This window comes from Aythya marila (genome assembly GCF_965140915.1).
Source record: "Aythya marila genome assembly, chromosome: 3".
Taxonomy (NCBI): domain Eukaryota; kingdom Metazoa; phylum Chordata; class Aves; order Anseriformes; family Anatidae; genus Aythya; species Aythya marila.
Genome location: NC_139044.1, coordinates 22,820,630 through 22,842,893, shown reverse-complemented (window position 1 = coordinate 22,842,893; position 22,264 = coordinate 22,820,630). Strand labels below are relative to the sequence as shown.

The 22,264-nt window shown below is 39.9% G+C and overlaps 1 protein-coding gene across 1 annotated transcript; it reads right to left on the bottom strand.

The window, feature by feature from the left end:
- Positions 1-1,599: 1,599 nt before the first annotated feature.
- On the bottom strand, positions 1,600-14,358 carry FBXO28 (F-box protein 28). Its single transcript, XM_082756043.1, has 5 exons — positions 14,138-14,358; positions 8,114-8,223; positions 6,999-7,137; positions 4,421-4,616; positions 1,600-2,372 (listed from the first exon to the last, which is right to left on the bottom strand). The coding sequence occupies exons 1-5, from the start codon at positions 14,351-14,353 to the stop codon at positions 1,978-1,980; spliced, it is 1,056 nt and encodes a 351-aa protein (XP_082612169.1). The 5' UTR covers positions 14,354-14,358; the 3' UTR covers positions 1,600-1,977.
- Between the last annotated feature and the right edge of the window lie 7,906 nt (positions 14,359-22,264).

The following is a 22,264-nucleotide window of genomic DNA, read 5'->3' as shown; positions in this document are numbered from 1 at the left end:
ATCATTCAAAATTACGATTTAAAAGTATATGCTATTATTTTAAAACTGCACAGTTGATACCTCTCTTCAAAAGACCTGTAACAGTAAAAAAAAAAAATAAATTAAGAGCCATGGAAGACCACTAATAGCAAGTCATCCTTTTAACAGTTCAACTTCTCCCCCAGATAACCTTGTACCATTTGCTCCACACTTTTCTTAGGAAACATACCTTCTTAAAAGCCTCAATCTGGCAAACAAGTTTATTTGAAAATTAAATGTCTGCAAAAAAAATTAGGCATTGCAGTGTTACTTCTGATACGAGTTAGTATGTTCCAGAAGCAAAAGCTGTAGCTTCCGTTTCAGGAAAAAATGACAGTTCTACAGATCCAGAACATTTGATCAGAAGATTTCTGATTTGTTTGGTGATTTTAGTATAACTACTGTGTTATGCTGACAGCTACACAAACCATAAGAAAAACCTGCACTGGTTGTAGTATTAGTATAGTATTTTCTCTGGTTATAGTATTAGGCTTTTGAACAGCCATAAAAGCAGCATCTGTGCTTTTCATTGCCACATCAAGGTGAATTCAGTACCACCTAAACCCAAACCAGTAGCTGATTAAAAAAAAAACAAAAACAAACAAAAACGTAAGTCAAATGATAAAGCTACATAGTTTAGTACAATAAAACAAAAACAAGGACAATGGTATTTGTATAAGGTTCCAAAAATATACAGATGGGAAAAAAATCACTGTACACAACTCTGAGGTTGTTAAAGTGACCAGAGAGACTGAACAGTGCAAGACATGCTTTTCCAGTTACAAGCTCAAAACAGAAGTGCAAAAGAAATTAAAGCTTTGTCTGAAGTGATTTACCTTTTAGGATAAAGAAAGCTAGAATATTGTCATCAGTATTACAGAGGAAATCTCCACCCCACCCCACCCCGAACACATACACAGAAAATAGTTTAAGTTTTTCCATAATACAGCATTTCATTCAGATTATGTCCCCCTGAGTTCGGTTATTGTAGGGACAATGTGTCTAATATTTATTTAGATGTTGGCCTATGAATCAAGCGATGCATAGGCAGCTTCTCAATTCTCCAGCTTTGGCTAGCAACACCTGCAATTTACAGGCAGTGAAAGTGGCAGACAGCCTGGGTTCAAGTCCTCCTGCAACTAGCTTCATAAGACAACCTCATTTGAAGAAAGCAGTTGTGCTGAAAGCTGATGCTAAGTTATGGCTGAGGAACAAAGAAATTGCTTTGTAGGTCTCTGTACTCTCTCCCAGAATTTAGAACAATTTCAGGCAAGAGCTTTTAGCAGGCTAAGCTGTACATGCATCTATCCATGCAAACGTAGAATATGGCTCCCAGGACCTAAGAATTACTAGGGTGTGCGCACACGAAGACTGGATAGAAGGCCCTTCCTTGTTAAGTTTACAAAAATATATAGCCAGTACTGTAGCTTAAGAAGTCAGTTTTACTCATTACAGAGATCCCAAAAAAGTATTAACTGCTTTTCAGACATTCCAGACAAGGTCACTTGTAACAAAAAAGGTCAAGTTCTCTAAAACAGGATTTTAAAAGCGGGTCTTTTCTTCAAGTGAACAGGACATCTGTTTTTAAGCTTAACTTTTTCGTCAGTTAAGACTGAATTTATTTAAGAGTTTATGTGAACATATGCATAAACACAAATAAGTTTACTTTAAACACATCTGCACAGAAAAAAAAAATAATTAACCCTTCAAAATGTAACAGAGCAGGTCTGGTTAGTATGTATCTATTGCAAATCTTAAAGATCCTGTGCATTAGGCCCACCCATACAGGAAGCAGGGGAAAAGTCTTAATGAAAGAAAATTACTGTTCGAGTCTAAGTGGTGTTTTGAAGAGCCAGCAGCCTAAGGGACACCATGAAACTAGTCACAGTATCCACACAAGCAGAGCTGCTTGGGCTACTGAAGCAGTGTATCCTCCTGAAGGTGTCATTTACTCCCAAGTTATTTTCTGTTTCGAAGGCGTTTAGATTTCCTAGGACAGTCTGTGGATTCAACCGCCTTCCTCCTTTTTCTAGGAGATTGTTCGTTTGAGCCAGAGCCCGAAGAACTTCCTACTGCACTCTCCATCACCTCTCGCAGCTTGCGTTCAAGCTCAGCCAGTCGGGCGTTCTGTTCGCCTATGATTTGTGTTTGCTCTAGCAGTTTCTGATCTTGATCTTGGAGTTGTTTCTGTTGCTCTTGCACTTTGGTGCGAAGCTCTGAGATTTCCCGCTTGAGCACTGTCACGCCCGCACCATTGGCTTTTACTTGCTGCTGGAGTTTGGTGACTTCTTGTCTCGAAGGGTTCTGCTTGGAGAACAGCTGCATGGTTGTTAGTGCTGCTGAGGGCCCTGGAACTGCAGAGAAAGTTGGGATTAAAAAAAAAAAAAAGAAAAAGAAAACTGGGAACACAAAAAATGAGAACTGGGACACAGTTTCTGCTTTTCTCTTAAAAATGGGTGGTGCTGGGTTCTGGGAGGGGGGACGCTGGGTTCTGAGGAATGGGGGGCAAAGCGTTCCAGGTGGGAGGGCTGGGTTCTAGAGGATCGTGGACGCTGGGTTCTAGGTGGGGTCATGCAGGGTTTGGAGGGACGCTGGGTTCTGGACAGAAGTACAAATTGTATCCCAGTTTTCATATTTTCTTTATCTCTACACCCCAAATAGGAATCTGAATACTGGCTGGAAGTTAGGTGAACATGTAAACTGACTTACAGCTACTTAAGTGTCTAATGAGAGCATATGGTATTTCAGGGCCCAACTACTTTAATATAAAATACTTAGAAAATGAATGATAAGTTGTTTTCAGTACTACTGAAAATATAAATATGATCCCCCTCCCCCCCTTTTTTGCTGGATCAAAAATGATAGAGGGATTATGCTCTCAGCTAGACTTAGGGTCACAAATGTTATGTCAAAAACCCACAGCAACATGGCCATAAATTAAGTGTATTGCAGAACTGCTATATTAAATATTTCAGTAAAGCAGTACAATTCTGCTGTCATAGTTGTATACAGCTAAAATCTAAAAAATTGTGTTCCAGGCCTTAACAAGGTATTTCAGTTTTAACTTTGTTCAGGAAGGGGAATTTTTTCCCACATTGCTGTATGCTTATTCTTCTTAAACCCTAAAACTATATGGGGTTTTGAGCTTGGGCTTGTTGTTTTTGGTAAAGTTCCTGCAAATCAAGGACACTGACAGCTGCTGCATCATTTCTTTCACTTTTTTCCTGTCATAAATTGGATCGATCACTTTTTCTATCATTTTCCTCTTCTACCAGTACAGTGCAAGTAAGATACAACTTTCAAGCACTACGAAGACAGAACAATCTGGAACAGCCTTGAACAGGCATCCTCCTCCTCTTTTTTCTTTACGATGACAGCATAGTTTCGGTTAGTTGACACTAAAGGGTTGCCATTAGGTAGATTATTTCTTCCCTCAACCCAAGGTAGGCATGTTTATGCCACATAAAGCCTTGGGTTTGGAGAACCAATTGATACTGGTTTTGGGCACTGCTCCCACAGCTGAGAGACTCAGTGAAACTGAGATATAATTAAGAGGATATAATTAAGAGGTGGTATACACAATTATGGCTAAAAGGATTGACAGGACATACCAGAAACAACAAGCAGCTCCTACAGTTAGGCCTATCATTTTTGCTTAGGGTCTATTTATTTATTAAGTTATCTTTTCAGAGAATTTACTTCATAGTTCCTAAGGTTACGCAACAGTGTGGAACAAACTTCAGTAAAGGGAAAACACTGCAGTTCTACTAAACTTTTGCTTCTGGCCATTAGATGGGATAACTATGTTAAACTTTGTTTGACAAAAATTAGAGAAAGTCTGACAGGTCATACAAAGAAACAGCTTATTTATTTATAGACTTATCTTAATCGCCTTTTCAGCATTATTCACAAGTTTTTTGCTTGTTAGTATATGCCTTAGTGCCCTGGCAAAGTGGAAAAAAAGCACATACAAGTATGTTCTAGCTCTGTATGCACTGTAACATCTTAGGCTAATTTGCTGATCATACTAAATATAAAAGGCATCTTGAGTTGTTATCTCATATGCCAAATTTCAACCAAGTGCAATAAGAAAGTCTCATTCATTGGTGGCACAAAAGCGTTTGTTTAACGCATACACACTATGCATAATTATAACATACATTCAAGTGACCGTTCTTTTGGTAATACAAAGCCTCCTTAAATTACAAAGCAAATGAATTTCACAGTTGGCATTCTTAAGAAACAAGTATCATTAATACTTATGTGATAAAGCTCACTTATTTAAGGGATGGAGCTTTAAAAAGACAGTGCTGTGAGTTTTTGCATACACACACACAAAAAAAACAACAACAACAAACAAAACACACACAAAAACACCTCAACTACACGTTGGAATTAATACCTGGGGCAGCTCCTATAAGACGTCCTGATACATCTGACCCAGGCAGCTTCCTTTTCAGTATTGGAACAATCTTCTCATCAAAATATTCCATAGCCATGGAAGAAATGTCCCTTAGTTCCTGGAGAACTTCATGAGCTCTCTGAGGAGCTCTTGTAGAGTTTACATATCTTAGCACACGGTAAATTTCATCTATTACCTAAAACATTTAAGAATATTTATTTTTTTCTGATAAAAGGAAGATTATTTCACATCATTCTAAGAGTGTTGGCATATTCAGGCATATTCCAGTTCCAGGACCTTCTGCAGCACCAACAGCAATGCAAAATCAAATATGATATTTATATCATACTTTACTACATAACTGTTACTCTTGTATATCACGATGTACTTAATTTCAAAACACTGATAAAGAACTAAAGTCCTGTTTGTGATATACCAGAGAAACCATGCACTTGAGATACCACAACTCTCTTCAAATTCATGAAATAACACGTTTTGTGTGAAATTGTTTTACTGCATCCATACTTGAGTTTTATGTGCTCAGTAGAGCATAACGATTTATTTTTGGATAAGCAAGATAGTAGAAGCCACACAACAGAGCAGTCATTCCCACAGCCAATCGTGAGACATATAAAACATATGAATGGAATAGCAGTAATTATAGTCATGTCGGTCTGAAGAGCTCTATGTATTTACATGAATTCAGCTGCACGATCCCAAAACATTGCAAATTCAGATTACATGCACAATGTATTAATTTATGAAATAACAATCCACAACTAGCAGAGAACATAAGCACCTTCTTTATATGCTTGAAAAGCAAGCCTGTTGTTTAGGAGAGATGAAAGTTGCCTTGCTGATCTAATGAATTATAGTCTAAGGAGGTCCAGATAGGAGTGCTGGCTTCTTAGTACAGAAACTACTGAGCCAGGTATTTTGCACATGACTAAGAATGGCTTACGATCACAAGAATTTAGAATCATCATTAAGACAACACAGCTGCATCTTGTGTTTTAATAAAGGAAGCTTAGCTAAAAAGTTGCAAATCCTAGATATGACTGAAATGTGCCATCATGCAACAAGCTTACAGAAGACTTCTCTAATTTTATCCACCTTTTATTCACATGTTCTAACACAAATTAACATCCTGAAAGTTTTGCATTCTTCTTTCAAATGGAAATTTCCTGAGGGAAACAGGACAGGTGGGGGAAACCACACACTTCAAGTAAACACTAAGCCTTGAGTAGGCTTGACCAAAACATGACTTTCTGGTGAATTGATAACTGTGCAGAGAAAGCAGCAGCATCAGGCTTGTATACCAAGTAAATAATTTATAAAAATCTCTTTAGCTGTTACATCAGAATACAAACAAGGCCTTTATGACTCAGTGCCCAGAATGAAAACAGCTGGTAAGCTCATTTGCACAGCTCCTGTACACCTCAGGTCTAGCCTGAGCATCGCCTTTCTGTCTATCCCTCAAAAAAGTAGGGCAGTATTTCTTCTTTGTGTTTTATTAAGAATGTGAGTACCAAGGCCTTAAGTTTATTTGACTTTTATTAAACTACAGTGTTTTTAAATATATATATACATGCAGTATCTATAAACGTAAATAAACGTAAATATAATAAACTAATAATTTTAGTATCAAGGCAACAACTGTGTGTAGAAATCATTACCTCTTCAAGATTAAAAAAAAAAAAATCATGCTGATAGCCTATCCTGCTTACTGAATGCAGCAATGCCTGCCATGCTTCATCTCAACCCAACAGCTAACTCGCATTTGTCCCAGTGCAATTCAGTTTTCTTCCCTTTAAAAATTTATATCAACAGATCCAAACCTCACATAGAAAGATCAATGAATCGAACATCAGGCTTATGTTCACAGATCTCGTTTCAACCCTAGGCTATAACAGCCTTCCTCAGATTATGATTTTGTCAGTTTCCTTCTGTATACCTTCGTTTTCACAGCTTATAAAATAGTGGTATCACTGTCATACATCTCATTTGGATAATTTATACTTTATGTTGGGGTAGCAGTCTAAAACACCAGAATTGTTTAGTAGTAATATTATTTAACAAAGTTTATCTACACTTAAAACTTTTATTCCATCTAATGTACAGACACTCATTCACTATCACAATGAACAGAGTTTCTGCATACTATGTATCTTAATTTAATTAACCTGAAGTACTCAGAACCTTAAGAAAGGTCCTTAAAAGTCTTCTTCATTGACCAAGTCCCTAGTGTATACATGGTCTAAGGTATTACATCCTCTGATGACCTAGCCTCCAACTGTTTTGTACCGTCAAAATTCAGAATTAAACCCTATGTATCCTGGTTTCTCATAAAAATCCTAAGGGAAAATATAAATAAAGTTTAAAATAGTACTGAGACAGTCTGGTTCTTTCATTTCAGACTGACTGCTATAGCAGAGTATTGGCTTGTGTGTTTTAAGTATGAGAAACAGTTTTAGTATGAACATACATTATACAATGTGGGACAGCCAGGACAAATTTAAGTTACATGATCATGTTTTGTAAAAACATAAACATTCACATAATTTAGTCTACATTTTACCTTTCCAGGTATGAAGCAGCAGAGATTGGAATCCACATACTTCATGAAAGTCATATTTAACAGAGAAAGTCGTGTTTCTACAGCAGCAAGGATGTCTGCATGACGAGCTAATGAATGGTTTCTTCTTTCTGACTCCCGTCTAGAAGACAGACCATTAAGTGAGAGTAATTTAACAGTGAGTCAACAAAATAAAACTCTAACACTCATTTATCCTTAAAACCCTTTAGAGGCTTGAAAACAACCACCAACATTGTTCTGTCTGCATGGGAAAAAAAAGTGATATAGATTAAAAATCAGCTAGTAATTATTTAGTACACTTTTTTTAAGACAGTATTTTCTCTAAATAATTACCACATCTTACATGATCCATAAACACTGTATGTAATTTAGGACTCAAAGAACAGGCTTTCAGCAGTAGACACTGAGTCATGGTGCATATTTTTATCCTGGCATATGCCTACAGTTAGTATCTCAATGTAATACACAAATTTAATACAATATTACTGCTTGTTACAAAATATAAGTTGAGGTACAAGTTTTTGAGAAAGGATCACAACAGTAAGTAGCATTTAGTTTCTTCACCCTGAACGGGAAACCTGACAGGACATAGCAGCAGCAACTGCACTTATTCTCTGGAAAGAGGAGAAAAGACACTGCCTTAGTGAGAACCTTAAGCTCCCAGTAATGCTCACACATTAACCCCCCTCCCTTTCCCTGATTTAATCCTTGGCACTGAAGAAACTTGCTTTTTTAATCAGTCATAGACAAATCACCACCAAAGGCAGTTTGTCTTGTAAAAGAATGGCATTTCTCCATTCCTAAGAGCCCCTCCTGGCTTTGCCAGAAGGGTTGAGTAATATAGGGCCCTTCTTTTCTATGACACATTTTCCAATATTCCAGCTCCTAGGACTGTATACCACAAGTTACGTTCATGCACAACATTATTTTGTTATTAGATCTTAGGTTTATGGTGGTTTGGAAAAAAAAAAAAGGAAAAAACATTCAAATTTTCAAGATATTTAAGCTGAATTAGCTAGCAAGAAATTCCTTTTTAGCATTATGCTGAAAAGAATCTAGCACTCTGAGGTTTAGCTACAGTTTTAACTGGTACATACCTTGGAAGCTGAGCTTTAACTTGCTTTTGACACAAGTTGTGGTATCTCTCCACTTTTAGAAATCCCTGATTCAGCATTCGCTGGCAAACCAAGTCCATTCGTTTACAAACCTGTATTTAAGTAAAAACAAAACACACACACAAGACACCCCTTAAGTTTCAAATAATACCACAAGTCACTTTTATCTTATCCATACTTGCTGAGCAGTACTAGATTCTCTTTCTTCCATTTCAAGACACAGAAACTGCAGTGCAGCTTAATGTATCACCATCTCTAACAGTGACCATGATACCCCATAAAGGAGCAGCTCCATTCCACAGTTAATAAACGAATTTTCTGATACTGCCTAACAAGTGACAGTAGTCCAAATTCCACCCGTATATAAGTAGACATGATTTCCCTCTGATAATAATCAAAATTGCAAATGCCTGTTTCTAGATTCTAACTTGTTCTCCAGAGTGATTTTGATAGATAAAGTTAATATTTTGTTGTCTCATAAAGATGCCTTAAAACCAAGAAAGTATGTTTTTTCCTTCAACATTTAGGACTTAGGTTTTGGAGACAGACAAAATTAAAGAATGAAGCACTACAGTGCACATGAAGCAAGACTCCGTTTTGTATATAAGTCCTCTCTATTTAAGAGATTCCCTTATTGGCTATGTTGCATACTGATAGCCTCATTTTTTTCACAGCTTTAGGGAGAAAGGACGTTAATAGCTGCAGATGGCATAACGAGCTACTACATTTAAACCTTAAAAAGTAACCAGTCACGAGACAAAGCCGATGTGTACAAAAGTTTAAAGTATTTGCAATTCACAGCTCTGATGATGCAAGAGATTGGTTAACCAGCTGTCCTTTCAAACTGCTTTTTTTTTTTTTTTTTTTTTACATGAAAGTGCACAACTCCAAGTGTGACCCCGCTTTCCAACTGAACAGCTTTGCTCTTTTTAAATTTATTTAAACAAGCACTCCTTGCTCTCCATCCAGTACTCATTTCATAGCTTTGAAATCTACATAGTTTGTATCTTGAGAAAGAAGGTTCTTACTTCTAGAAAAGCCACCAATTATTTTTTGCTTCTATGGAAGGTACCACTTAGAGAAGTTCTACTTTCTCTTAACCACAGAGAATCTCTCTAGTCACAGCTAGTCTAAGTTCTCTGAGTAAGCACTGACTCTTCTCAAACACATCTGTCTTTGAGACATTAAGTAACGGTTGTCAGTCTGTCCGTGTTTCTTCACATTCAATCTTCCTTGTGAGTAGTCGAAGGAGGGTAACCACCAGTCACACTAACTCCAGAGGTAGTCTCAGTATATTTGTCCCCCAAATTCACTAGAATTAGCTAAATTTTTTCCAGTGGATGAAACATAACGCTAGCCCTTCAACTACAGCAAGGATGAAATTCTCACATTTCTTCTAAGATATTAACTGCATTAGTGATGCTTCGATCTGACACCATTTTAAAGTATAAGACTTCACAGCTTACATTTAGTTCTAATGATATCAAACAACCAAAATAGGAATAAGTACTTGCACACAGGCTACATTAACTATGCAATTGTTCAGCAGAAGAAAACCAAAACGAACATGCAATCCTAGATACATTATTAGTGACAAACTTTAGAAGCGCAGAGATATCAATCATGTTTATACTGACATCTGGTGGCAGAAAGTACCTTTTACTGCGTTGAAGCTCTCGCACATCCAAGTGAGCAGGTAGGCCACCATGGGTTAACACAAACTGCACTAGATTTTTAAACATTGCCTTTTCCAATCTAACTCATTTGCTTACACTTCTCAGCATGAAGAATTATTTGCTCCAGTTTCTGGACACCGCCTGCATTTGTCATATAAACAGACTAGAACCCTAAGAGACTAAACAGATACCACCAGAAAACAGAAGCTTTTGCATCTTATTTTACCAGTCACCTCTTAGTTCTCAGCTGTTTCTCGATTGCACCATTTAAGAACATGGCATCTGAAGCTGTAAGAACAATACATGTTTTAGACTGCATAGTTAGCAGTCCTATATAAAGCAGCATTATCACGCTGGTCCAAGACAGCTACAGGCCATGTCAATAGACTGTAAGAAATTACAAAAGTTCAAATTTGCTCAATTTGTTTTTGCCAATTTTTGGAATATTTTCTTATTCTAGCCATAAAATTATAACAGTACAAGCTTCCTCAAATGTCAGGTCCAACTAGAATACTGTGTTCAAATTTCAGTGTTAAAAAGTTGTTCCAAGGTCCACACAAAATCCAGAATGAGAAGGCAGCTGCTTCTCAGCATGGTGACTTGCATACAATAACTACTTCTGTAAAAGAACTGATTTTCCACTTTATTTGTGACCAAACTGACACAATCTAGTAGAGGACTACCAGCTTCCCTTTCCTCAAGCATGTCTTACTTCTTCCCAGCTTCACTAACAGATGACCACTGTCAAAACAGAAAGCAAAAAAATAAACTAAATTATTTAGATTCATTACGTGCTGTACTTATTAGGTATTTAGAGGCTACACAGGACCTTATTTCATAATGCCTTCGTAAGTTGAAGAACAATGCTAATGACTTCAACAAGAAGCCTGAAAATATAAATGCCTATAAATACAGATTTACTGAAACTGTGAAGATTAAAGCTGTGCCGTCCAAAGGATGTCCGTCCTTATTTGTGCTCAGCAGAACAGTAATGCGGGTTGGCTGGACAATTTAAGACACTTATGATGCGTGTCAGAATCCAAGATAACCTTATCTTCATAGGAGGAGTTCATAGATTGTTTTTAATCATGGAGTGTTTGTTTTCTGTCATGCTCACTGTAGTAACAGCCTGAATGGAAGTGCTATTTCCAAGCTCAGACTAAGGATTTCGTTATTACCCCACTTTGGAAGCATCCAGCTCTCATCCTCTTAGCTGACTGCATCTTTAAAGATAACAAAGCAGCACAAGCCCATTCTACTGTTTCAGGTCAACTGATCAAAGTTCATCGCGGTATCACCACCGTTGTAAACTGTTATATGGTATCCATGCTCAAAACCGATCGTCCTTCTCTAGAACGAGCATTTCAAGTGTTTCATGTCAAAATGAGGAGTGTTTCTTCCAAACATGATGTCACCCTATTTAACAGAAAGAAATCACACACATACTTTTATCAGTAGAATTCAAAGTGCTTTACAGAAGGCAGTATTGACTCCATTTTACATTTTGCTCCATTTTATTTGGCTAAGTGGAGGCCTAACTTACGTGAATATGGCATAATATGAATAAGGCATAATTCAGTAAAATGATTTATTCCAGGATGATGCCAAAGCATGAATGAAAACCTACAGCCATTCTCCTATCCACAGCATGTAAGGCTTCCTACAGAATAGAGCAAGAGTGTTCCCCTCTCATGCTTATGACCTGAATAACAACGCTTTACTTGCTTTTCTGACTGCCTTCCAATAATCTTGTTGTCTCAGAACTGCTCTGCCGTCTCAAAAACATGGTCAAAATTCTAAAGCTTCTGTACAGACACTAAAAAATATTACAGTGAAATAACCATTCAAAAGCTGGAAGGTACACTGGCTTCCACATCAGCCTGCATACTAGGCTTTACCTCCTCCTGAGCATTACAGCTTCAGCCACAATGATCTTTGGGGCTTCTGCATTTCTCTTATGACAAGGTATCAAAAGAACTAGGTTAAGTAAATATTCAAAACGTCAGAAAGTAAAATGCTGTTCCTTTGCTTTTCATTCACTTTTTCTGAACAGAAGATTGATACCTCAAGATTTGCATTAAGGCATAATTTCAGACATGACTGCATTCTGAACACCTACTTGTTTAGTCTCCACTAGTCTAGCTCTCCTCCTCTGCTTAACCAGTTAGGTACCTCATTTATGCTTTAAAACGCTGTGACATCAGGCACAGCAGAAGGCATTGTGTTAAGTATAGCAAGTGCTTCTTCGTACATGGGCAGGCCCATGCTCTTGCTTTGCCCAATGGTAATCATAAGCAGGAAACATCCTTTACCTCATTCTTCAGTCACTGAAACAGACTTACATATCCTAAGCCTTAGATTATATACCTCATTGCACTCTACATAAACAATGCAGGTTCCTACCTCTATTTTAATCTGAAAACTTGCTGGTGTTCCATCCCCTCCCACCCAGCCAACTCCTTAGTCTAGCGCACGCTCTAGCTTCAACACCCATTCAACTCAAAAGACTTTGTTTGCATCTGTCAAGACGATCACTAAGATGATCCACAAAGAGAAGGATTAGGACATCCATTTTCTTCAACGCTGAGCCCCAGAAAATGCATTCAAATTGATCTGTTTAGGGAACCCATGCTTACTGCCAAATATATGTATGATCAAGCTTTATTTAGGTCAATTATGTCCTGGATCACACCTTCCTACCTTCTCCAAGCTATTTCAACCCCTTGCAATGTGGCATTACGTGCAATAAGGAGTCCATTCTGGGGCACACTTTTAACTTGCATGAATTGCCAAAAGAACACTTTTAGTTCTGCATGGCAAATCAGAAGACCTAGCTGATGCAAGTAGACGTGCTTATGAGCCACACTTTTGACTAGGCCAAAGAAGGGTTTCTTGACAGAAGGTGATTCTTGACATTAGTGCCGATTAACGAGGACAAGTGTACTTTCATCTCAGAATAATTCTCACATTTTCTGATGTGTCTTAAGCGTAAAATGTGGAATGTGATGCAAATTAAGTTTCTTGGCTGTCACTCAAAAATAAAAAGAGGAGAAGATCAACTGAATAGTTTCCTTCATTTTACATCTAGTATTGTTCCATGTGTGTCTAAGTCGATACTTATCCAGTCTGGTTTTGCCATTTCTAAAGCTTCTGCAAATGACAGTCTTCTTGAACAATGGACTTGTGTTACATGAAAGAGGTGTTTCACTTGTTAAGAAGCACAAAGAGTTAAACAGCTCTTTTAGTCCTTACACCCGCGTTTTTCCTATTCTGAATTTCCCTGCTGACAAAGCATTGCTTACAAACACTAAGTTACCCTTGCGAGAAGAAAAATCCTCCTACTGACTAATGACAGTTCTCACAGCTACCATTTATAAAATGCATTGGGAAAACTGCAGTGAACAGTGCCCAGTGTGGCAATACAGACCATACAGCACTAAGCACACCCAAACAGCACACATACTTCTTGTCATCCAAGCTGTAAAGGCTGCAATCCAAAAAAAGCTGTACTAAGTATTTTTCCACAAATCCCCTACCTACTCTTAGAGAAGAAGCAAAAGCCTTCTGAGATTACTAGGCTGACAGCATGCTAGAAATATTTAGGCACAGCATGTTTGGCGCAGTACAAATAAAAACAGAGTTTCTGCTCGAAGAGCTTTCAGTTTAAAGGTAGAGTCAGCTTGCCACACTTCAGGTTGCTGATCAAGGACAAGCAGAGCCCAATTCTCTGCAGAAATGTGCTTGTAACACTACCTAGTTTAAGCTAATGAGTTCTTAAAATAGCAGCAGCACAGGCAAGTTCACCGAGGGCGACATAAGCCCCATGTTAGCTCCATCGCTGTGTTTCCATTGACGATCTCCTCAGAAATGGAGCAAGGCAGCAGCCGATCCCGTTATGCTCGTATCATGACCATGCTTTACACGAGGCTCCATGCAGGCGGTTCAGGACTGCTAAACACCCATCTCCTCGTTGACACGTGAGCTTTTATTTTTTTTGATATGACGATGCTTGGCAGCGCAGGCAGCACCTTTCCTTCGATCCGCCAGCACGGCTGCGAGCAGCAGGCGGCCCCTCGGGCCTGCAGGGCTCCGCTCCGTGCCCCACAGGCGGGGCTGCGCCCCCTGCACCCCTGGGCCTCCCCCCCCGAGCAGCAATAACCCCACAGGCGGGACGCGAGGCGCTGCCCCCTCCACCACCACGCCCCCCGCCACAAAGCGGCGGGCACCGTAAGGAATTAAAAACCCCCCAGCCCCATCCCGGCCCCTCCGCACCCCCGGGCACGGGGCCCGGCCGCCACAGGGCCCCCCCCCAGCCCGGCCCGGCCCCTACCAGGCGGAGCTGGCTGGTCTCGTCGTAGGACAGGAAGCTGAGGATGCTCTCGATGGCCACGATGGGCAGCCCCATCAGCGTGTTGCTCTGCGGGGGCTGCTCCAGCAGCGCCGGGGCCTCGGGAGCCGGCGGGAGCGGGGTCGGGGAGAGCCGCGCCGCGCACAGGGCGCCGCCGTCCCCCTCCGACAGGAGCCGCTCCTCCGCCGCCGCCGCCATCTTGGAGCCCGGCCTGCCTCCGCCGGGGGAGGAGCGGGGGGCTTCCGATGACGCCGCTTCCGCCCGCCGTGCCCGCCCCGCCGCTGAGGGGCGGCAGAGGGCGGTGGGCAGGGGTGGAGGGAAGGGGTGTTCACGCAGCGTCCCCGGGGATCAGGAGGGGAACTGGGGAAAAAAGGCACGGCCGGGCATTGAGACCCCCGTGGGGCCGCTGTAGAAGGGGGCCTGTAGTGGCACGGGTGTGGTGGGAGCTGCTTGGAGCTTCCCTGAGGTAGTGGGACATGCACCACAAGTGAACAACTGGGAGCAGCCTTAAGCATAGTGTGCCCTGGAAGCAGGACAGCCCGTGTCAGCCAGTGTGGTGGAGGGTAAAAGCACAAATTGTTTGTTTTTAAAGGGCAGTTTGATAATGGTGTGTGGAAGCACTGGGAAATAACACTGTGTATCTGGTGGGTCCCTCACCCCCTGCACATAATGCAACCACTGCAGTTGGAAATGGCACGCTGAGCTCGATAAACCAGCAGCAAACGACTGTTTGTTTGGTTTTTGTCCTTGTTAATCTTACACCAGTCGTAAAGCTACAGGTTTCTGTGTTTTATATTTTTTTTTTCACTCTACAGAGGAACAGAAGCAAGAGTAAGGCAGTCAAGGATGCTGTGGGAACGGTGTGAGAAGGGCCTCCAAGGATGTAACAGCTGCAAGGAGACCTAGTTGCTGTTGAGCAAGAAGCCAACAAGGCTCCCCCAGCGCTATAGGAATAGCAGCAGCTGCACAGACAACGCTGCAGCCCGGTACAATGAGGTTTAATTCCAGAGAGTGAGCTACAGTAAGGAGAAACATGTCTGCACCTACAAAGTGAGGTGCAACTACGTAACTCTCACCAGCGTAAGAGTTACGTAGATATTAATGAGGTGTCTTGGTCATAAGAGCTATATCTGGAGCAGCAAAGGGATGGGACCAAGGGCTGTTTCTAGAATATTCCTAAATAATTCTAAGTAGGGTCATGGGCACTTGCACCATGGCTTCACAACCGTTTCTGTGGCAGAGCAAGGCACAACTGTTGAAAAGTACAGTGCCAGTCTCCTCTTTTCCTTCAGCTGCTGTTGTTTGGCGTTTTCCTTTTTCATGTCAGTAGTGTTGAGCATGCACGTTTCATTAGGAAACTGGTGCTCCATAAAGCTGACTTAAGAAAAAAAATCACTGTATGAATGCTGGAAGTGACAGTAGAAAAGCATATGGGAAAAAGTCATAAAATGTTTGTGGCGAGTGGGACTGCTCATTACAGTAACTGTACTACAAGGTAGAACAGCTTTAATTGTTACAGAACTAAAGCACTACCTGCCTGGAGTACCCCTGCATCCCTACACCTTTTCTTTTTCTTTTTCTTTTTCTTTTTCTTTTTCTTTTTCTTTTTCTTTTTCTTTTTCTTTTTCTTTTTCTTTTTCTTTTTCTTTTTCTTTTTCTTTTTCTTTTTCTTTTTTCTTCTAGGCTTCTTCTTCTTGAATTTTAATTGTGACCTTTTTTATTTGCAACTTTCCTCTTTCCTCAGAAACCCACCTGGAACCTGCCTCTTATAAGAAAGAAATTCACTGAAAAAAAAAAAAAAAAAAAAAAAACTTGGAAGCAGGGGAAACGCAAGGGCAAGCCTTTATGTGTGTCATCCTAATGGCACTCCAAAAATGTACACTTGGTATTTCCTTTTTTGAAGCAAAACAATTTGTGCCATGTATGTATTTGGAAATGTTTTTCCTCTTTCCCCCACCCCAACTTGTCAATGCTGCTGTAAAACTGGCTATCTTAGAACAAGTTTTTTTTATGGCTGTAGTTTTAGGACCTGATCTCCTTTCATATGCATACTCAGCAATTTAAAACACACTTAGGAGAATTCTTAATAAACTTGTGACTTGGCACAGGAAGGTTGTGCTGGCAGTCCATTAATAATTTAAAAGCAAGTGTTTTTCTCCCTCTTCTTAAGCATATATAATTTAAAATAGTTTCAAGAATGCTTTTTGTTTTGTCCTGTAATTTGAGAAATTTGAGATTTTGAGGTACTCCTTTATGTTTGATGTTATGTTTAATAATATATAAACTGCATTTTCTATATGTTTATTATGTTAGTAAATATAGTGTATTAATGGTATAAACTACATATTTTACATTATTAGCTACAACTACATAAATGACTTTTTGTTTAATAAGTCTGTCTCAGCACGTAAGATAATTCTGCTGTCTTCCACGTTTTGATTCACATAATTGTATGAGGTATCTTGTATCATTTTTCTGAGCGTACATCACTGTCTTAATTTGCAGAACTGCACACCACACATACTTTCACAAAATCCTTGTCACAGATTCACTTGTCCCTTATCTTTGCAGTTACTATGGGATAGGGTGAAGCCAGATAACTTTAATAGTCCCTGGAAGGGATGATATCATGTTATGTAGATTCCATTGCATATGAAGTAACATGCAATCTCTGTAGACAATATCTGTAGTTAAAGCAGGATACATACCTTTATTTGGGTTGCTGCTCCTTTAGGTTTCTGCAGTACTTGTAAGAATTTTAAAAATCTTGAAATAACCTTAGTTCTCATTATACCATGTTATAATGATAAATATACTTGGACCAAGTTTTGAGGGGAACGTTTCAGTGACTGACAAGAAAGATGTTAGGGGGAATATATTACTTTGCCCCTTTAAAGATGCCTCTGTACTTTGTACTAGGAATATGAGATTTGAAGGAAAGGCCACTTGGGCCAAGAGTGTGTATTTTGCTTTCTTTGTAATAATCTGCACATTTCTGTACTCAGAAGTCTTTGTCAAATCTCATTAGTTTTCTAAGTATTTGTTGGATAAATTTTTAGGCATATATACCCTGAATAGATTCAGCCTCTTGCAGCTTACTACATGCTTATAAAACCATGTTTATTGTGCTCCCAACTGATCGGAGTATGGTCTGTTCAGAACAGCAGGGACTGTGAAATTTTACTGAATCTACGTAGAATATTTTACCTACATAGAATATTTTTCTTGTGATCTGTGTGGCAGCAAGCATTGCCAAGAGGCATGGGGAAGCGGAGGGAGCCTACCTGAAATACAAGAAAAGTTGTAAATATCAAATGTGAGAAAAGGGGAGGAATTCAATGAAGGGGAAAAAGAGAGTTTGAAGCAGGAGCTAACAAGTGGACATCTGGGAAGACAACAGTAAAGGAAAGAATTCTAGTAGCAGGAGCTGAGGTTGAAGGAAGGTGTGCAGCTAGGTCACGAACAGGGATGTTAATGGGGAATATAGGAGCAAAGAGGAGTAATGTGCTCAGAAATCGAGGCTAAGAGCAGAAGTTGTGTGGGAGGAAAACAGATTTGTTTTATCAAGTTAGGGTAATCAATAGAAAAATAGAAAATGCCTTCCCTCGAGGCAGGTCTTCTTTTCTGGGGTGTCAGCAGTTTGCTCACTTTATGAATCTTACTCTTTTTAAGAGGTACTAAGTTTGAAAGCAGACTGTTATATTTGAAAAGTCATATATTAATTCAGGCTGCTGGATACTGAGGCAGAGTAAAGTCCAAGGCTCAGACAAAACACAGGGTCTGGCTGGCTTATAACAGAGAACAGTTGCATCTGGGCATATCCAGGGACTGTGACTTTTGAGCCTGAACTAAAAAAAATGAATAAAAAAGAAAGCACACTGAAATTTCCTTTTAAATTGTTTTTAACAAGTGTATGCCGGAGTGTAAATTTGCAGAGATTCCTGTTTTGCAACTAAAACTTTTGATCCAGTAAAAGATAACTTAATACTTTGAATCATTTGGAGTTACAGCTTCATATATGAATGTAATATGAGTTCTGTCAAATCAGTATAAATATTTAAATAGATGCTTCACAGATTAACTAGTTTCAGGCCCAGTATTGCTATATGTTGTATAAAAAGCTGGTTGAGTAACCACCTCTACAATCTACATCTACCTCGTGATTTATTTGTAATACCATACATAAGGTATCTGATAGTAATCATGCAATGAAGTTGAAAAGAAGAGTGAGGATGAAAGAAAACATATTCTCTGTAGATTTTCTCAGCTAAAAGTATTGGGACTGTATGATCTTGAGTAGCTTTTGTGGGCTAGGCATGTTGCACAGTCAGGCTTTTTTTTTAATTATAGTTTTCTATTTTAAATAAAAAAGAACAAAAAAGTGTTTTCAGCTCCACAAGAGAGTCAGAGTTTGTAGACATGTAATACATTTATTAGGGAAGCTGATGTACTTAAGGGATAAAAAAGACAAGCTTTCAGGCAAATAACCTTGCTATTTTCTTGGAGTCAAAGTGCCTTCCCTGAAAGAGGGCTGCAGAATTACGTACTACCCAGCCAGTCACCTCATCATAGAAGGATATCAGATTGGTTAAACGTGATTTCCCCTTGGTGAATCCATGCTGACTATTCCTGATCACCTTCTTGGAGATGACCTCCAGGATGAGCTGGTCCATCACCTTTCCAGGGACGGAGGTGAGGCTGACTGGTCTGCAGTTGCCTGGGTCCTCCTTCTTGCCCTTTTTGAAGCCTTGCTTGGGGACTCACACATAGCTGCCTGCTCAGCACTGGCTCATCAGCTGGGCTCAGGGACAACTGTACACAAAAGTGATATGTGCAGCAGAGAAAGAGAAGCCTGGATGTGCTTGCACAGTGCTGTTTGCCTGGTCTGGTGTAGCGGCTGGCCTCAGAACCTACCTATTCAGGAACAAGGGTAATACAGCTGCTGGTGAAGTCCCAGAGGGTGTCTGGTAGCAGAGGGCCTTGGCCACAAAAGGCTTGCCCAGCCTCGAGGTGCACATCAGAAAGGCTGTGGATTTACTGGTGTAAATGTTAGGGTTAATGTAAGGAGTAGGGTTTGTTTTAGGGTTAGGGCTATGGTTAGGGTTAAAATTAGCATTTAGTGTTAGGTTTTAGAGTTAGGACTAGAAATTAGGTGTTAGGATTAGAGGTTAGGGTTATGGTTGTGTCATTAAGGTTAGTTGTAATGGTGACCACTAGCATAAGGGTTAGCCTTAGGGTTGGGGTTAATCTTAGCTTTTATCATTAGTTTCTGGTCAGTAGGATTAAGGTTAGAGTTAGGGTATATTTATGTAAGGCATAGATTTAGGGTTAGGGGGCTAAGGTTAGGGTTAGGGCTAGGGCAAGTTTTTTGGTTAGGGTTATGTGTTTGTTTGTCTGAGTGTTAAAGTTAGGGTTAGAGTTAGTTATAAGTTTAGGGTTAGGTTTTAGGGTTTTGTTTAGAGTTAGGGTTAAAGTTAGGTTTTAGTGTTAGGGTCATGGTTAGTGTTAGTCCTAGGGTTAGAAGTAGGTTTTGGTGTATGGTTTCGGCTAGGTTTTGTTTTTAGTTTAGAGTTAGGATTTGCTGTGTCTATGGTCAGAGTTCAGGTTTTGAATATTTTGGGGGGTGTGGGAGGGTTAGCATTTGCCTTAGGGTTAAGGTTAGGTTTATTGCTAGGGTTAGGGTTTTGGTTATGTTTTGGTGTAGTGGCTTGTTTTAGGGTTAGTATTAGTATTATTATTAGGGTTAGGATTACTGTGTTAGGGCTAGGAGAAGGGTTTAGTTTTAGGATTATGTTTAGGACTAGGTTTAGCATTAGGTTTATATTTATGTTTTGCTTAGGTTTATTTTTTTTTTAGTGAAAGGATTGTAGTTAAAGCTAAGATTTAGGGCTACGGCTAGAGCTAGGTTTAGGGTTGTGTTTAAAGTTTGTTTTAGGGTTTGACTTAGGGTTACAGTTAGGGTTAGTGTTAGGATGGAGTTAGGGTTAGAGGTAGTGTTAGATCTATGTCTAGTAGTGTTAGGGCTAGGACCAGGGTTTGGACATAGAGTTAACTTTAGGGCTAGGTTTAGGTTTAGTTTTATATTTATGCTTTTATAATTATGTTTTGTCTTAGGGAAAATTTTGTTGTTGGTTTTAGGGCTAGGATTAAGTAGCAGATTTGTTTTAAGGTTATGTTTCTCATTATTATTTAGGTAGAGTTTGGGTCAGGATTATGGTTAAGTTTATTTATTTATTTTTTTTTTTTAAGGTTAGGATAAGGTTTAGGGTTATGGTTAGGGCCTTTAGGGTTAGGTGTTAGGGTAAGGGTTATGGTCAGTGTTAGGGTTTAGATTTAGGGGCTTAGGTTAGGTGTTATTGTTAGGGTTAGGCGTTGGGTATAGGGGGTTAGAGTTAGGGTTATGGTTAGGGTTGGTGTTAGTGTTACAACTTTGGTTTGGTTTAGGATTCGTTAGTGTCAGAGACAAGGTTATGGTTTCTGGTTAGTATTAGGTTAAGAGTTAGGGTTTATGGTTAGCATTAGGGCTAAGGCTAGGGTTAGGGTTAGGATTATGACTGGATTCTGGTTATTCCTAGGCATTAGGAGTTAGGGTTAGTCTTGTTAGTGTTAAGCGTTAAGGCTAGGGTTTAGGGTTAGGTGTTGGGTTTGGGGTTAGTTTAGGCTTAGGGGTTAGTATTAGTTTGTAGGGTTAGTGTTAGGCATTAGGGGTAGGTTCATTTGGTGTTAGTGTTAAGATTAAAGTTGTTAGGGTTAGGATTAGAGTTGGTGTTGGGTTTGGGGTTAGCTGTTGGGTTATGGTTAGGGTTGATGTTCTGAAGACTGCTGTGTCCCAGCTAGTTGAGTTCTGGCGATCAATTCTCTCGCCTTGCTCTCTTCTTCTCCCAGCTTTCTTATTTTAGAAGCTTTCCCTTCTTTCTGTAGCCTTAAGCTTTATCCTTCAGAAATGAGCTCTGAAGTTCGATATGGTGCAATTTCAACGGTAGGTGGCAATGGGTAGCAAAGCTAAAGCGGTTGACATCCTCCTCCTGTTGCATTGATGTTGTGTTGATTTCTGACAAACTGTTTCTCAAATTACCGTCATAGAAACAGTGTTAGAACCAGGTTCACTACCTTTTTCCTGAAGAATTCAAGAGGTTATAGCAATATAAACCACTGACAGGCACAGCATTTACAAATAATAATAATAATAAAGTTTACAAGATATTGCAAATGATGACAAGACATTACAAAGAGATGTTGTCTGATGTCTGCTGTTTGATACTTCTCATAGTCGTGTCAGGGACTGTAAAAGAAGACTGGTCTGGAGACAGTTTTAGGCACACTGAAGAAGAAAAGAGTGTGAGAAGTTGCTGTTGAAATTGCTTAGATACTGCTCTGAGAAAATTAACTGAAGGTTTGGAGTAGTGTGGTGAAGGCATGAAATACAGTAGTGTCTCCCAGCCTCCCACCTAGATCCATCAAATGAAAAGACTAAGGGCAAGAAATGCTGATGATTTCTACTTACCATCACTACAACTACTGCCTGTAAAACCTTCCTGCTTTTGCAAGCTTCTGCAGTTCAGACCAAGTAGATCACTCACAGAGAGAAAAAGAATGGTTCTGGTATATCTTTTCCTTACCCTTCCTCTTTCCCTTCCCCTTCCCATTCCCTTTATTTCCCTTTCTATCTGTTCTTTTCTCTCCTTTCTCTTTTCTTTTCTCTCCTTTCGCTTTTCCCTTCTTTCTTTTCTCTCCTATCTTCTCTTTTCTCTCCTTTCTTTTCTCTCTTTTCCTTCTTTCTTTTCCCTTCTTTTATTTTCCTTTATTTTTTCTCTTTTTTTCCCTCTTTTTTTTTTTCCTTTTCCTTTCTTTCTCTTTCCTCTCTTTCCTCTTTTATTTTCTCTCCTTTTATTTCCTCTCTTTTCTCCTTTTTCCCTTCTCTCCTTTCCTCTCCCCTCCTCCCGGTGGCTGTGACCCCGCTTTACCCGCACTCCCCTGCCCGCCGCTCCCCGTGCGCTGCCCGCTGGCCCCGCGGAGCCGGGCCCCGCAGCGGGGCAGCGCGCGCCCCTGGGGGCTCCATCCGCCAGCCGGCGCCCAATCAGCGGCGGGGGAGGTGATGTCATGGCCCGG

What these genes read in the sequence shown, in the direction of transcription:
- FBXO28 (XM_082756043.1), bottom strand. Translation starts at nt 14,353, where the DNA reads ATGGCGGCGGCGGCGGAGGAGCGGCTCCTGTCGGAGGGGGACGGCGGC. An exon ending in AGACCAGCCAGCTCCGCCTG is followed by an intron (nt 8,224 to 14,137) that starts GTAGGGGCCGGG and finishes ACTTAAATACAG; the next exon opens with GTTTGTAAACGAATGGACTT. An exon ending in GCTGCTTCATACCTGGAAAG is followed by an intron (nt 4,617 to 6,998) that starts GTAAAATGTAGA and finishes TAAATGTTTTAG; the next exon opens with GTAATAGATGAAATTTACCG.